At 37.3% G+C, this 15,909-nt stretch overlaps 1 protein-coding gene across 5 annotated transcripts in view; it reads right to left on the minus strand.

Moving 5' to 3' along the window:
- LRP1B (LDL receptor related protein 1B) overlaps positions 1–15,909 on the minus strand; it is a 1,862,264-nt gene that overhangs the window by 1,000,604 nt on the left and 845,751 nt on the right. For all 5 annotated transcript variants that reach the window (XM_087435122.1, XM_087435120.1, XM_087435121.1 and 2 more), the window contains exon 7: positions 11,877–12,134. In XM_087435122.1, coding sequence (XP_087291248.1) covers positions 11,877–12,134 — 258 coding nt within the window. The remainder of the gene's footprint in view (positions 1–11,876; positions 12,135–15,909) is intronic.

A 15,909-nucleotide genomic window follows, 5' to 3' on the forward strand; every position in this document is an offset into this window, starting at 1 on the left:
TGACTGAGCCCAAATAAAAGCCAGTAGTCTTCAAGCAGACCCCGTATCTCAGAAACACCAGGATTAACATAGGAGGCTATTGTCTAGACACAGATCAGATCCTACCTAGCCATCATGCAGACTAGCTTTCTAAATGTCTCTGGTAGTGATTTGGCACGGTCTTCCTGGAAGTTGGCTCTATCCTTGTTCCCTCTAATTCTCAACCCCTCACCCTTTATTCCCATACTAAACTCAAAGGAGTTATTTGGGGAAACTAACAAGTAATCACAAAATTAAATATAATGCACTTGTGCTATGATGTCCTAGGGTCACATAGGAAGGGCTGCTAAACTCAACTGGAAAACTCTTGCAAAGGATACGACACCTTAAAGAAAGGGTAAGAGAAGCTTGGCTATAGGAAATTAGAATCTATATTCTATAGTGAAAAAGTAGCAAATACAAATATACATGGAAATGAGAAAACAAAGTGCATTAAAGGAAATATAAGTACTACTTTTTAGGGATTTGAGTGGGGATAGGCAAGGTAGGTCAGCTGCCTGCAGAGAAGCCAGATGATGAAGTTTCATTTTATCCTGAGATAAATGGGAAGCTACTAAATGATTTTTATTTTAAGTTATGGAGTATCATGATCATTCTAGCAGAGTTGTAGAGATTGAAGTGGACATGTAAGTCCACACCGGAGTGGAGAACTTCACTAATAATCATAAAAAGAGAAATTAAAACAATGTGAATGACTTTTTACCAATCAGGCGGAGAAAGAAATAGAAATTTGATATTTAAGCATATGTCTTGTAAATAAAGTATGCCAAGTTTCTATGACGATCTCTACGTCATTATGTAACACTTTATAATCTTAGGGTTTTGCTGCAAAGTTCCATAATCATCTTCTACAGGGCAGACTCACTATAAGCTGACATTATTTAGGATTAGCATTTCTACTGTTACAGGTGTATTATTTTATCCTAAGATCATACTTGTATTTACAATAGGGACACATCCTGGTCCTTCTTGTCCAGCCATATCTTGATGAAGGATTCTTGTGAAGCGGTGAAGGCTATGAAATTCCTAGGCAAGGCTGAGGCAAACAGGGCATATCTCACAATCAAGAAAGGTCATTGCTTAGTATCTATTGAGACCAAGAGGTGAATGTGTCTTATTAACTTGAAAAAATTACTTCAAGTTAAGTAATTTTTAAGCTCATTTTTTCGTCTACAAACTGACAATTACAAACAGTATACCTATCATAATTTTTGTGATGGTAATGAGGTATATATGTAGAATTCTTAATGCATTAAATAAACATTCAGTAAATGTTATCTATTAATATTATGTGATTATTAGAGAGTTGCTAATTCAAGGGAAAGAAGTAAGATTGATAAAAGACAGAGGTAAAGGGTCAGAATCCAAAAATTACCCAATCAAGGATTTAATTTAGTAGATCTAGCCAGAGGTTCAAATGGAAAATGAGCTAAGGGTGACATTGAAACAGGCCAAAAAAGAAGGTTAAAAGCCAGTAAATGGGGTTAATTCAGAAGCCAGGTCTACAAAGAATAAGCGATCCTTTTATTTTTGGCCAGGCATCCTCTGCCGGATTGGAGCTGAGCCCACGAATGGATCAAGACAAGCTGGTCAAGTCCATACTAGAATCCTGAAAGTGATTCTCAAATTTTGCAGAATACTGAAGAATAAAACATAGAAACAGAACAGAAGTCTCTATTGTCCGCCTGGGAGAGAACAATCTGGTCCTGAATCATCTTCCTTAATAAGGGATTAACCCAGAAAATATTCTTATCTGTCTCAATCATCTGTGTACTTTGTCCTGAGGAAATAGCTACTACTTTTGTGAAGCCAAGCATTTTTTGCTGATTTTGGGTATCTATGTCCCTACCACAGTACTATCCAAGAAAAAATTGGGGAAATAATTAGTTGCTGCAAATGTGTTTTGTGTGAATAATTTATTGGAGAACCAATTTTGCTTACAAACACTTACTTCCAAAATTTCCTTCAATGTCTTCAACTTTCAGGCTGAAATGCTAGATAATAAATAGCAGGTATCGTTAAAAAGAAAAATAATTCAATAAGACATATAATCTCTAGAATTTGCTCCAATGTTCCTTGGTTGATATAATTTATTGAGTATATTCTTATCATTCTTCTTCATTCTCTCACAATATTGCTTAGGAGTGATTCTCAATGTTAAAGGTAGGCTTTTTTAGATGGCCATATCAGAATCATTTGGTGGGTCTTTTCAAATGACATAGCCTTCCACAACTCACCTTGTCCATCCTTCTTCCAAGATTCTTATACCTCTGTCACATTTAGACACTGTTTTTGTGAGCCACTGTTACTAATGTTAGTGTATCTAACTGTTTGGGCTTGCTAAAATGAAAAACAAAAGTTGATACCCACTAGAGCAGTGTGGTGTTTAGCAAAGGCTATGAAGTCTAACCCAACTCAAACTTGTAGCCAATACTTGTGTGCAGTTACCTAGTATTTTAGAGTCTCAATTTTCTCTTCAGTGTAAGTGGAATAATAATGCCTCTCTGTTGCATATAGTATTTAGCACATTCAATAAGTTGTAGATATTATTATTTGTGGTACATCTGGGAAGTTCTTTGAAGGGACTAGTGTTTGTCTTTCTAATATAGAAGAACATAAGATTTAGGTGTCCCATCCCTGCCTTCTTTTTTGCCTGAGTTCTGTAGTTAAAATTTTGTCTATTATAAAACAGGAGGGGCATATCTCTCTTGCTTATTCCATACAAATGTAGTGAGTATCCAATGAGATGAGATATACAATAAAAATTTTAATATTGCAATAAAATGTTTACTAATATATTATTATGCAAGTTTTAAATGCAAGTCAGTTTGAACTGTAGTGATGGATTTTCTCCTTAGAGTAATCCTTTGAAAAATAAAATTTTTATATTTTTTTCCAAAAATAATGTTCTCTTCAGGTAAATTCAGAGAAAAGCATCTGAAAATAAAGGGGAAAAGGAAGCTAAAGAGGTAATCTCCGGAACAGTGGAGAGTGACAGGTATTCAGGCATGCTCCCATCAGTTCATTATTTTTGCTTATATGGTGCAACAGAGATTTCATGTAATTATACATGAGAGGAATATTCAAAATTCATTATCAACCCACAAATTGTCATGGTGAATGCAGAGCCCATAATATCCAATGGCAGCTGTTCTGTGACATGTTGATAAAATACATGGCTAACAAACAATGATAGAGGAGTCCAGCCCTGCTCACACTTCTGCCCCACTCCCATCATTAAATTATTTCCACACATTTAATCACTTTTCTCTAAAGTGACTGAAATTGCATGGCTTAGATCTGACTTCGTCAAAAATTATTTATTCTAATTCAAATATTTCCATTGCATTTATTTTTTATAGTTCAAAATAAATGTTCTATTCAGCATTTCAGTGAATTGCCTAACAAAAATCAATCTCTTTGTTTTTCTAGATTTATCAAGAATTGTTTTATAGGGCGGAGTCAAGATGGCGGCGTAGGCAGACTCTGAACTCACCTCCTCCCGTGGACACAGCCAATTTACAACTACTCGTGGAAAAATTACCCCTGAGACAGAACTGAAAACTGGATAAGAGGAACTCCTGCAACAACGGACAATCCTAACTGGGGTAGAAGAGGCAGAGACTCCCTTCTGGAGAGGAAAAACGCCGCCTTCACAAGCCGCCAGCTTCACGGCCGCCGGGAGCAGCTCACAGGTACGCAGCCTCCCTGGAGGCGCGGGGTCCTGAGCCGGGGAGCGCCCCCGCTGTGGGCATTTTGTGGACCCAGCACAATTGAGACCAGCAGCATAATATCTGACTTTGCCTGCTACTAAAGCATTGGGTAGCACCCCCAGAAAACCCGGTTCACAAAGAAACTAAAACTGGCTCTTAAAGGGCCCACGCACAAACTCACCCGTTCCAGAAAGCATCCTAAAATCACCAGCAAGAAAGGTGCACAGTGCTTCGGTGACAAGAGACTCACCTAATAGGCCCTGAGTGCATCTCGGTGAGGGGTGAGACCTCTCCAGGGACTGGGACATTGGCGGCGGCCATTGTTGTGGCCTGGTGTGAGCGTGCTGACACAGACGCCATTGGAGTTCTCCCTGAGACCTGCTAGCCCAGGGTCTGCTCCACCCGCTAGAGCGCCGATCTAATCCAGCTCAGCCAGGGCAGGCAGCCCACCCTAGAGACTAGCCCCACCCAACAACAAGCCCTCAGGCAACGTGTGGGCCTGCATAGATTGGTGACTGGATTCTCTGCAGCCTGGCAACTGAGCTGACTTGAGCGGGGCAGGGTGTGCACAAGGAGCGGGTGGAGAGTGTCGGGCGGTGGCAGAGTGTGTGGGGCTCCCGCCCTGGAGAGACTGGGTCCACTTGGGGAGGTCGGGGCGCTCACACGGGGCAGGACTGTGTTGACTGTGTGTGTGGACCTGTGGGCGGCAGGGCTTCTCAGCCACAGAAGACTTGTACTTCTCAAAGACCCACATAGGAGGTTTGCTCCACCTTCCAAAACCTGAAACAATTGGGTGCTCCTGTGCCTGAGGCCAGCCCCACCCAGCTGCAATCCTCAGAGAGCTGACAAGAGACCTAATAGGCTAGAGGCTTACAGCAATTGTAAGGCCCTGAGCCTAACAACCTGCCACGGTGGGGGCCTACTCACTTAAAAGAAATACTGCAACACAAATGTGGTATTAGAACTTGCAGCCAACTGTGCTGGGGCTCCCCACACCTGATAAAGAGACTGAAGGGCCCACAACAACTACAAGCAGCTGAGCATTACAACAGCTGGCCAGGAGCATAACTCAGCCTCCTGGGCGCCTACAGGGAGAGCAAACAGGCCACAGCAGAAGGATACACGTAGCCCACATAGGGGTCACCCCTGGAACATTGAGAACTGAGGGAAGCACACTGGAAGCCTCCTAAGCCATCACTTACATAAGGTCACCTATCCAAGAGCAGGAGACGTAGCTGACCTACCTAATATGTAGACACAAGCACAGGGAAAGAGGCAAAATGAAGAGGCAAAAGAATACATTCCAAGTAAGGGAACAGGACAAAACCCCAGAAAAGGAACTTAGTGAAACAGAAATGAGCAACCTACCCGACAGAGAGTTCAAACTAAGAGTGTTAAGGATGCTCACTGATCTGGGGAGAAGAATAGATGGACTCAGTGAGAATGTCAACAAAGAAATGGAAGATATAAAAAGAACCAATCAGAAATGAAGAATACAATACTGGAAATGAAAAACTCATTAGAGGGACTCAAAAGCAGAGTAGAGGATACAGAAGAACGGATCTGTGAGCTGGAAGAAAGACTAGAAGAAATTACCCAAGGTGAACAGGTAAAAGAGAAAAGAATTAAAAAGAGTGAGGACAGTCTAAGGGACCTCTGGGACAACATCAAGCGCACTAACATCCGTGTTATAGGTGTCCCGGAAGGAGAAGAGCGAGACAAGGGGGCAGAGAATCTATTTCAAGAAATAATAGATGAAAACTTCCCTAACCTAAGGAGGGAAACAGACATCCAGGTACAGGAGGCACAGAGAGCCCCAAACAAGATAAACCCAAAGAGGCCCACACCAAGCCACATCATAATCAAAATGTCCAGAATTAAAGATAAAGAGAGAATCCTAAAAGCCGCAAGAGAATGTCAAGTTACATACAAAGGAAACCCCATAAGGCTATCAGCTGACTTCTCAGCAGAAACCTTACAGGCTAGAAGAGAATGGCATGATATATCTAAAGTGCTAAAAGGAAAAAACTTACAGCCAAGAATACTCTACCCAGCAAGGTTATCGTTCAAAATGGAAGGAGAGATCAAAATTTTCCCAGATAAGCAAAAATTAAAGGAGTTTGTCACCAAGAAACCAGTGTTACAAGAAATGTTAAAGGGACTGATTTAAGGGGAAAAGAGAAGACCACAAATAGGAAAAATTATCTATTTCCACGATTAGAACGTAATGGATACAAATGCACAAAAAAGAGGTTGGATATGATATCAAAAACATAAAAGGAGGGAGGAGGGTAGTTAAAGAGTACAGCTTTCAGACAGAGGTCAAACTAAAGTGACCATCAATTCTGTATAGAAGAAGTAAGGAACAGAGAAGGACTACTAAAACACTGAGAAAAAAAAAAAAAAAGTTAAAAAATGGCAGTAAGTACATACTTATCAATAGCTACTTTAAATGTCAATGGACTAAATGCTCCAATTAAAAGGCATAGGGTGGCTGGCTGGATAGAAACAAGACCCATATATATGCTGCATACAAGAGACACACTTCAGACCTAAAGACACTCACAAACTGAAAGTGAAGGGATGGAAAAAGATACTCCACGCAAATGGCAATGAAAAGAAAGCTGGGGTAGCAGTACTCATATCAGACAAAATAGACTTTAAAACAAAAACTGTAAAACGAGACAAAGAAGGGCATTACATAATGATCAAGGGAACAATCCAACAAGAGGATATAACACTTGTAAATATCTACGCACCCAATGTAGGTGCACCTAAATATATAAAGCAATTATTAACAGACATAAAAACAGAAATAGACAGTAACACGATAATAGTAGGGGACTTTAACACTCCACTTACACCAACGGATAGATCATCCAAACAGAAGATCAATAAGGAAACATTGGCCTTAAACGACACACTAGAACAGATGGACCTAGTAGATATATACAGAGCATTCCATCCAAAAACCGAAGAATACACGTTCTTTTCAAATGCACATGGAACGTTCTCCAGGATTGATCACATATTAGGCCACAAAACAAGTCTCCATAAATTTAAGAAGATTGAAATAATACCAAGCATCTTTTTCTGACCACAAAGGTATGAAACTAGAAATCAACTATAGGAAGAAAATCAGAAAAGCCACAAATACATGGAGATTAAACAAAATGCTACTGAACAACGACTGGGTTAATGAAGAAATCAAAGAAGAAATCAAAAAATACCTGGAGACAAATGAAAATGAAAATACGACATGCCAGAATTTATGGGATACAGCAAAAGCGGTTCTAAGAGGGAAGTTTATAGCAATACAGGCCTATCTCAACAAACAAGAAAAATCTCAAATAAACAATCTAACAATGCACCTAAAGGAACTGGAAAAAGAAGAACAAACAAAGCCCAAAATCAGTAGAAGAAGGGAAATAATAAAAATCAGAGCAGAAATAAATGAAATAGAGACCAAAAAAACAATAGAAAAATTAATAAAACCAAGAGCTGGTTCTTTGAAAAGATCAACAAAATAGACAAACCTTTAGCTAGACTCACCAAGAAAAAAAGAGAGAAGGCACAAATAAGTAAAATCAGAAATGAAAGAGGAGAAATTACAACAGACACCTCAGAAATACAAAAGATTATAAGAGAATACTATGAAAAACTATATGCCAACCAATTCGACAATCTGGAAGAAATGGATAAATTCTTAGAATCATACAACCTTCCAAAACTGGATCAAGAAGAAGTAGAGAATTTGAATAGACCAATCACCAGTAAGGAGATCGAAACAGTAATCAAAAACCTCCCCAAAAATAAAAGTCCAGGACCAGACGGCTTCCCTGGTGAATTCTACCAAACATTCAAAGAAGACTTAATACCTATCCTTCTCAAACTCTTCCAAAAAATTGAGGAGTGGGGGAAGCTCCTAACTCATTCTCTGAAGCTGACATTACCCTGATACCAAAACCAGACAAGGACAACACAAAAAAGAAAATTACAGGCCAATATCACTGATGAACATCGATGCGAAAATCCTCAACAAAATACTAGCAAATCGCATACAACAATACATTAAAAGATTATACACCATGATCAAGTGGGATTTATTCCAGGTATGCAGGGATGGTTTAACATTCGCAAATCAATCAACGTAATACACCACATTAATAAAATGAAGAACAAAAATCACATGATCATCTCAATAGATGCAGAGAAAGCATTTGACAAGATCCAGCATCCATTTATGATAAAAACTCTGAATAAAATGGGTATAGAAGGAAAGTACCTCAACATAATAAAGACCATATATGAGAAACCCACAGCTAATATCATCCTCAATGGTGAAAAACTGAAAGCTATCCCTCTAAGAACAGGAACCAGACAAGGATGCCCACTGTCACCACTCCTATTTAACATAGTATTGGAAGTCCTAGCCAGAGCAATCAGGCAAGAGAAAGAAATAAAAAGGGATCCAAATTGGAAAGGAAGAAGTGAAACTGTCACTATTTGCAGATGACATGATTTTATATATAGAAAACCCTAAAGAATCCACCAGAAAACTTTTAGAAGTAATAAACGAATATGGGAAAGTTGCAGGATACAAAATCAACATACAAAAATCAGTTGCATTTCTGTACACTAACAACGAAGTAGCAGAAAGAGAAATTAAGAATACCATCCCATTTACAATTGCAACAAAAGAATAAAATACCTAGGAATAAACTTAACCAAAGAGGTGAAAGATCTGTACACCGAAAACTATAAAACATTTCTGAAAGAAATTGAAGAAGACACAAAGAAATGGAAAGATATTCCGTGCTCTTGGATTGGAAGAATTAACATAGTTAAGATGTCCATACTTCCTAAAGCCATCTATAGATTCAATGCAATCCCTATCAAAGTTCCAACAACATTTTTCACAGAAATAGAACAAAGAATCCTAAAATTTATATGGAACAACAAAAGACCCCGAATAGCTAAAGGAATCCTGAGAAAAAAGAACAAAGCTGGAGGTATCACACTCCCTGATTTCAAAATATACTACAAAGCTATAGTAACCAAAACAGCATGGTACTGGCACAAAAACAGACACACAGATCAATGGAATAGAATCGAAAGCCCAGAAATAAACCCACACATCTATGGACAGCTAATCTTTGACAAAGGAGCCAAGAACATACAATGGGGAAAAGAAAGTCTCTTCAACAAATGGTGTTGGGAAAACTGGATAGCCATATGCAAAAAAATGAAAGTAGACCCTTACCTTACACCATACACAAAAATTAACTCCAAATGGATTAAAGACTTGAATGTAAGACCTGAAACTGTGAAAGTTCTAGAAGAAAACATAGGCAGTACGCTCTTCGACATCAGTCTTAGCAACATCTTTTCAAACACCACATCTGACCGGGCAAGAGAAACAATAGAAAAAATAAACAAATGGGACTACATCAAACTAAAAAGCTTCTGCACAGCAAAGGAAACCATCAACAAAACGAAAAGACAACCTAACAATTGGGAGAAGATATTTGCAAACCATACATCTGATAAGGGCTTAATCTCCAAAATATATAAAGAACTCATGCATCTCAACAACAAAAAAACTACCAACCCAATTAAAAAATGGGCAAAAGACCTGAACAGACATTTCTCCAAAGAAGATATACAGATGGCCAACAGACTCATGAAAAGATGTTCAAAATCACTAACTATCAGGGAAATGCAAATCAAAACTACAATGAGATATCACCTCACGCCTGTCAGAATGGCTATAATTAACAAGACAGGAAACAACATGTGTTGGAGAGGTTGTGGAGAGAAGGGAACTCTCATACACTGCTGGTGGGAGTGCAAACTGGTGCAGCCACTATGGAAAACAGTATGGAGATTCCTCAAAATTCAACGATAGAACTACCATATGATCCAGCTATTCCACTGTTGGGTATTTATCCAAAGAACTTGAAAACACCAATTTGCAAAGGTACATGCACCCCTGTGTTCATTGCAGCCTTATTCACGATAGCCAAGACTTGGAAGCAACCTAAGTGCCCATCAAGGGACGAATGGATAAAAAAGCTGTGGTATATATACACAATGGAATACTACTCAGCCATAAGAAACGATGAAATCCAGCCATTTGTGACAACATGGATGGACATTGAGGGCATGATGCAAAGTGAAATAAGTCAGAGGGAGAAGGTCAAATACCGTATGATTTCCTTCATTAAGTAGTAGATAATAACAACAATAAACAAACACATAGGGACAGAGATTGGATTGGTGGTTACCAGAGGGGAAGGGGGGAGGGAGGAGGGTGAAAGGGATAATTGGGTACATGTGTGTGGTGATGGGTTGTAATTAGTATTTTGGTGGTGAACATGATGTAATCTATGCAGAAATAGAAGTACAATGATGTACACCTGAAATTTTTACAATGTTATAAACCAATGTTACTGCAATAAACAAAAAATTAAAAAAAAAAAAAAAAAGAATTGTTTTATAAATCAAATGCAATCTAAGTTACAAATTATTTTCTACAAATATTCTAAGGTGCAATTGCTTGATCATCCCCAGATTTACTAAAAAATAGTCGTTTTAAAATACATATTAAAGAAAGTATTACTACCATTATTAAAGCATATTAAACGTAGAGGTAAAGTTGCTTAAGTATGCTCCGAAAATAATTTGACCTGGCAACTTAGTGAATATTCTAGCTGTTTGACTGCCATTATTCCATTTGCTAGGGACAAATACATTTGGATTGGTTGAGGTAATCACTAACATGGCAGGGACTGGGGCCTTTTGTTCAAACAATTTCCAACTGCTAGCTAAGCCAATGTCTGAAAAACTCAAATCATATAGCAGCACTCCTTGTGTTACTACCATGTGTTATTTACTATTTACTATGAATTATCATTTCTCCATAGAATCCTTGACATAGCCAGAGTCCACTGACTCACTAGGCATTTTGATCCATTGTCACAATAAATGGCTTTATCAATTGTTTAATTTATGTTAAGAGAATCTTCAAAGTCTTGGATTCTATTTGTTAAAGATTTATGTCTGTTCACTTAATTATAGACACAATCATACTTTTATATTTCATTTTTTAAAACTTTTACCACTGACATTTAATCTAATCATAATTATCAAACATTACATGGTGCTATTTTCTTATGTTTAATAAGGATCAATAACCAATCTCTTTAATTGTATACCAAAAACATCAATAAAATATGACTATTGAATCAAATCACCAAATTTCTGCATCTGAAAATTACATTTATTCTATTATGGCACTATTTTTTTCTTCTTAATTTGAGTATACATTTTTCTTCCTTTCTCTACCAATTTTTATGTTAGCAGCATTTGTAAGAATAACTGTTTTCTGTAAATCATTAAATAAATGGATAAAACTTGAAATTCTCATGCATATAGTTTCCCTAGGAAAGCACAAGTAAATTTTTATACTCCTATGTGGGAAGGGTGGAGGGCAAAAGAGAGAGAGAGAAAATGTCTGTGTGTGTGTGTGTGTGTGAGAGTGTGTGTAACAATGTGATTTCAGTTTATGGTAACACTCAAGAAAAGGACGGTTACTAGTTTGTGAATTTCTGCCATGAGAAATCAAAGTAAATCACAAATCACTCTTTTGCAAGAAAATATATAAGATCTTTGATTTGCTAGAAAAAAGTCAACCAACAGAGGTAGTTATTACCAATAGCATAAACCTAATAGTTTTCAAGGTATTTTAACGAACAGTACAGTTGATGAGCTTATAATTATCAACTCTGTTTCTTGCTTTTTTTAAAATCCCACCTTCACTATCACTTTGTGAACTATCATTCAGTGAAAAATCACAATTCTCATCTAGGTAACACTGTAATAAGCATTAAAGAAAGAGTTAAGATTAACTCAGAAATTTACTATTTACATGAACAGTGAAACTATACATGTATGTATGAGTATGCAAAACATGTAGTGAATACACTTATTTAAGTTCATTCATATTTGCATATATAGCTTTCCAACAGCTATAGCTGTGCTAAAAAAATCTAAGAATCCTGTCTACTGGTCTGTAAATAAAATCCTTAAAGGGTGGCATTTAATACGAATTGAAACACTCACTGTGAAAAGACTGAAGAATATTGATTATCCGTTCATCTGTTATTCTTCCTGTTTTTGTTATCTGGATACATTTGAGCTGATTTGAAGATTCTCTTGACTCGATCCAACAAATCATATCTTCATTGTAAATAAAATCCAGAGTATGAATTTCATTCCCATTGACTGAGCTCAGGGTTGCCATTTTACTTCCATTAAGATAGAAAACCTCAATTGTTTCAGAATTTGCAATTAACAGCATAGGCGGCCTATCTGTAGGTTCTGGAATAAAAAAGAAAGAGAGAAGTGAGTTCAGTAAAAGAGTCACTTTTTTTTTTTTGTTTACAATTTTGCATTACTTATTATGCTATTGCTGTATTTTTAATGCATCTTTAAAATAAAAAAAAATTGCTTGCAAAAAGTATTTACAATAACACATATATATGCTTCACTAACCATATATTTCAGCTCACTTCTCTAAGCAAAACAGTCCACTGAGCATTTGTATTCTTTATTTCCTTAGTCATAATGTGTTGTCTAAATGTTAGGACAATGCTATTTACTTTCATTGTTGGTAAATAAAGGAAGTGCTGGTAAATAAAGGAGTTATTTTTCTAGCAATGATTATGGATCTGGACTGACCTCTCCTTAACAGTTTAAAGGCTTCCTTTGAGAGCAAGGGCATGCTTTTTTGAGGTGGATGTATGAGGTCAGAAATAGATTCCCTGGAGCAGGACATGCACAGCACACAGACTCATACAAAGAGCACCCGCGACCTCAGCCTCATTGGCTCCTTGACTGACCCCAGGAGCCAAAAAATCACACATTCCTTTAGTGACTAGATTACGATTACTGAGCCATTTCTTTCCACACTCCTTCCCTATAGTCAGGAAAATAAGATTCTAAAAGTAAAAGAAACTTGTTCAATACTACTGTTCTGAGCAATGCATCTTTGCTTGTGTGAGTTTTTGATGACTATATACTAATTGACTAGAATTTCAATACCTTTTAATATTTAAAGGTAACGGTAAAATTCCATCTAAATTAGTGTTGAAAGAGTTTTGCTATACAGTCATCTTCAGAGTAGTTTTTGCATTAATCAGGGAAAAGGAAAAAATTGGAAATCTTCAACTCTTCTTTTTTTCTTCCCTACATCCAATGTGTCAATAAATCTCTTTGACTCATGTCAAATATACTAGGAATCCCACCACTTCTCAGTCACTACTACTACCATCCTGCTCCAAGCTGCCATCATCTCTCAACTAGATCATTCCAATAGCCTTCTAACTGGTTTCTCTGCTTCCATCTATGCCTTCCTCTTCTTTAGTCTACCTCAACACAACAGTTTTAAAACGTTAAGGGAGATGAAATCAGTCTTCTTCCCAATTCCTCAAAGGAATCAGAGTACTTCCACTCTAATAAGAGTAAAAGTCAAAGCCTTTATAATGGCCTAGAAAGCCCTAACTGATTTGTATTCTCATTACCTATTTGATCTCATTGTCTTCATCTCCTTACTACTCTCACCCTTGTTCATCTCACTCCAGACACACTGCCCTTCTTACTGTTCTTTGAACAAGCCAGGTAAGCTGCCATCTCAGAGGCTCTTCCTTCTTCCTGGAAAATTATCCCCCATATATCATAATGGTTGACTTATCCCCTTTTGGATATTATTTGAATATCACCTTTCTGGTGAGGACTTCTCTTACTACTTTATATTGTAAAAATTACAAGCCCTTACACTCTCTATACACCTTCCCCACTTTATTTTTCACTCATCACCACCAAACATTGTACATATCTTATTTATTTTTCTGACATTATTTTTCTACTCATGCTGCTGTATCTCTAGCATTCAGAAAAAGTCTAGAAACTAGTCATCATTCAATACAAATTTTCTGAGTAAGTGAAAAGGACACATAGAACTCTTGCATAGTAGAGTTAATTTGGAAACATTCTGTGAAATGTTACAAAATAATTTGTTTGTCTTAACCTATGAATGGAATCCAGAGAAAGGCTAGCTACTCAGAAAATTTCATAAACATCATTTGGTCATTCAAGAAACTGATCCTGAGCACTGTAAAGGTAGGACAAAAGCAAATACATGTACTATAACTAACACAACTAAATAAGTCTAAAGCTTTGAAGGTATTATTTAATAGTCTTCATCATTTCTGGTGAGAGTAGGGATATCAGGCTCCTTTTGTTTCCCATGGATAAAAGAGCCCTGCAATGAAGATGATTTTGGGTCTCCCCTCACAGGCTTAAAATGTCAACTCTAAAATGCATCCCAAGGTCTTCCATGAGTATTTGAATTTTTACCCCCTAAGAAATTCTCTCCATCAAGCCATGGGATTCTTTTCTGCCCTCAGAAAGACACTAAAAGTTTTTGACTTAATAAAAACAACAAAACAAACAAAAATAAAAAACAAAACAAAAAAAATCTCAATGAGATTATAAAACTAATTAGTCCAACAGTTTCTTCCCTATGGAGCAAACAGACTTGTCTTGGTCTGCCTAGTATAAACCAACAAAAAAGTCTGAAAAATGCTAAGATCATTTCCACAATAAAGAGTTCTCTCAGAAGCATCAGTGAAACTGTGAATTATCTCTGCTTAATACAACCTTGACAACTGACCACATCAGAGCTTGGTTAGCCAGTTGGCTTCTCTCCTAATCTCTTAAAGCCATCTTGAACCATGTAACATTTGCCCTTGCCATTCCCTAATTTGCAAGTCTAGACTTGGTCTCTTTTCAACAATCCTAGCTCTGTTGTTTTCCAGTCAACCTTGTCACTCCCGAAACCTGTTGGATCACAGATTTCTCAGGTTATGAAGGGGTCTCAGATGGCTGTGTTATCAGGTTAACAAAGACACACTGACACTAACGCCAGTGCTTACTGTCTTCATTTGACAACAGAAATGAGCTTTAGTGAAACTGCCTCTCATACAAAAATGAACCACTACTGAAAGCTTCTTTGCTGCCAAGCTGGATGAGATGTCCAGATGTAGACAATAATTTCTTAACTGGCAACTAGTCAGTAAATTTGAGTATGTCATAAACATTCTTTGGAGAGAGGCTGGAATATGAAGGAGCACTGAGATCCCCCTCAGAAACTAAGGCAAAAATGAATTAACGGTTAGCACAGGCAATGCTTACTTGACACAACTGATCAATCTATTTGATTTTTGTAGCTCCTTTTTGAGTGACTCAGTTGATTGTTTTAAGGAAAACATATCAACTACTGATTTTAAAGCTTCAGATAAACAGAAAACCAATAAAGAAAAAGTCACATAGAGTCAGATTATGACTGACATGGTTTGATTTAATAATGGTGACTTTAAAAATTCAAATGACATACTGGAGGAAGGTGTGTATTATATGTATATACATTAAGATGTTAGTTGTGATGAGCTTTATTGAAGTAACTTTCATGTGTCTTTGCTAATTATTAACTGTGGTTTCCCTCTTTAGACAAATAAGCATAAAGCCTAGTATGGGGGTGGGAGGGAAGCCATTGAAACACAAGAACCCACAAAAATCATCAGGGGCTAAGGATATAAATTCTTTTTCCTACTTCATGATGAAAGCTGGCATAGGCCTGGTGAAGGTAATCTGTCTCTACTTCCACTGGGTCTGATCTCTAGTGTGCATCATTACCTTGTTTCCACATGCGAATTGAAGAGCACCATTAGCTTGTGTAATGAGGACAAAAGACTGACCAGAATAAATGTGATGCTCTGATCAGGTACCATTCTTAGAATCAGTGGACAGTTTTCCCAAAGGAACGGTTGAAAAGCGTATTAGATGACTCCAGTCAAAGGAATACCTACATCAACACTTAGTGAAAAGTAATAAATATTAACTTTCCACATAGAAGAGACTGAACACAAGAAAGCACTCAGTCACTATTCTAACTCAGAGAACTAGGACTTAGGCTGAATAAACCTCTCCAACATGTTGTCAACTGATTCATGCTAGAGAAGGAAAATTGTCCTCATCCTCTTCACTACTCCCCATATGTCAACAATACAAAAAACAGTATTTTCTCTCCCAGATA

Source organism: Ceratotherium simum, chromosome 9, assembly GCF_057802395.1.
Source record: "Ceratotherium simum simum isolate JZ-2026a chromosome 9, ASM5780239v1, whole genome shotgun sequence".
Classification (NCBI taxonomy): Eukaryota; Metazoa; Chordata; class Mammalia; order Perissodactyla; family Rhinocerotidae; genus Ceratotherium; species Ceratotherium simum.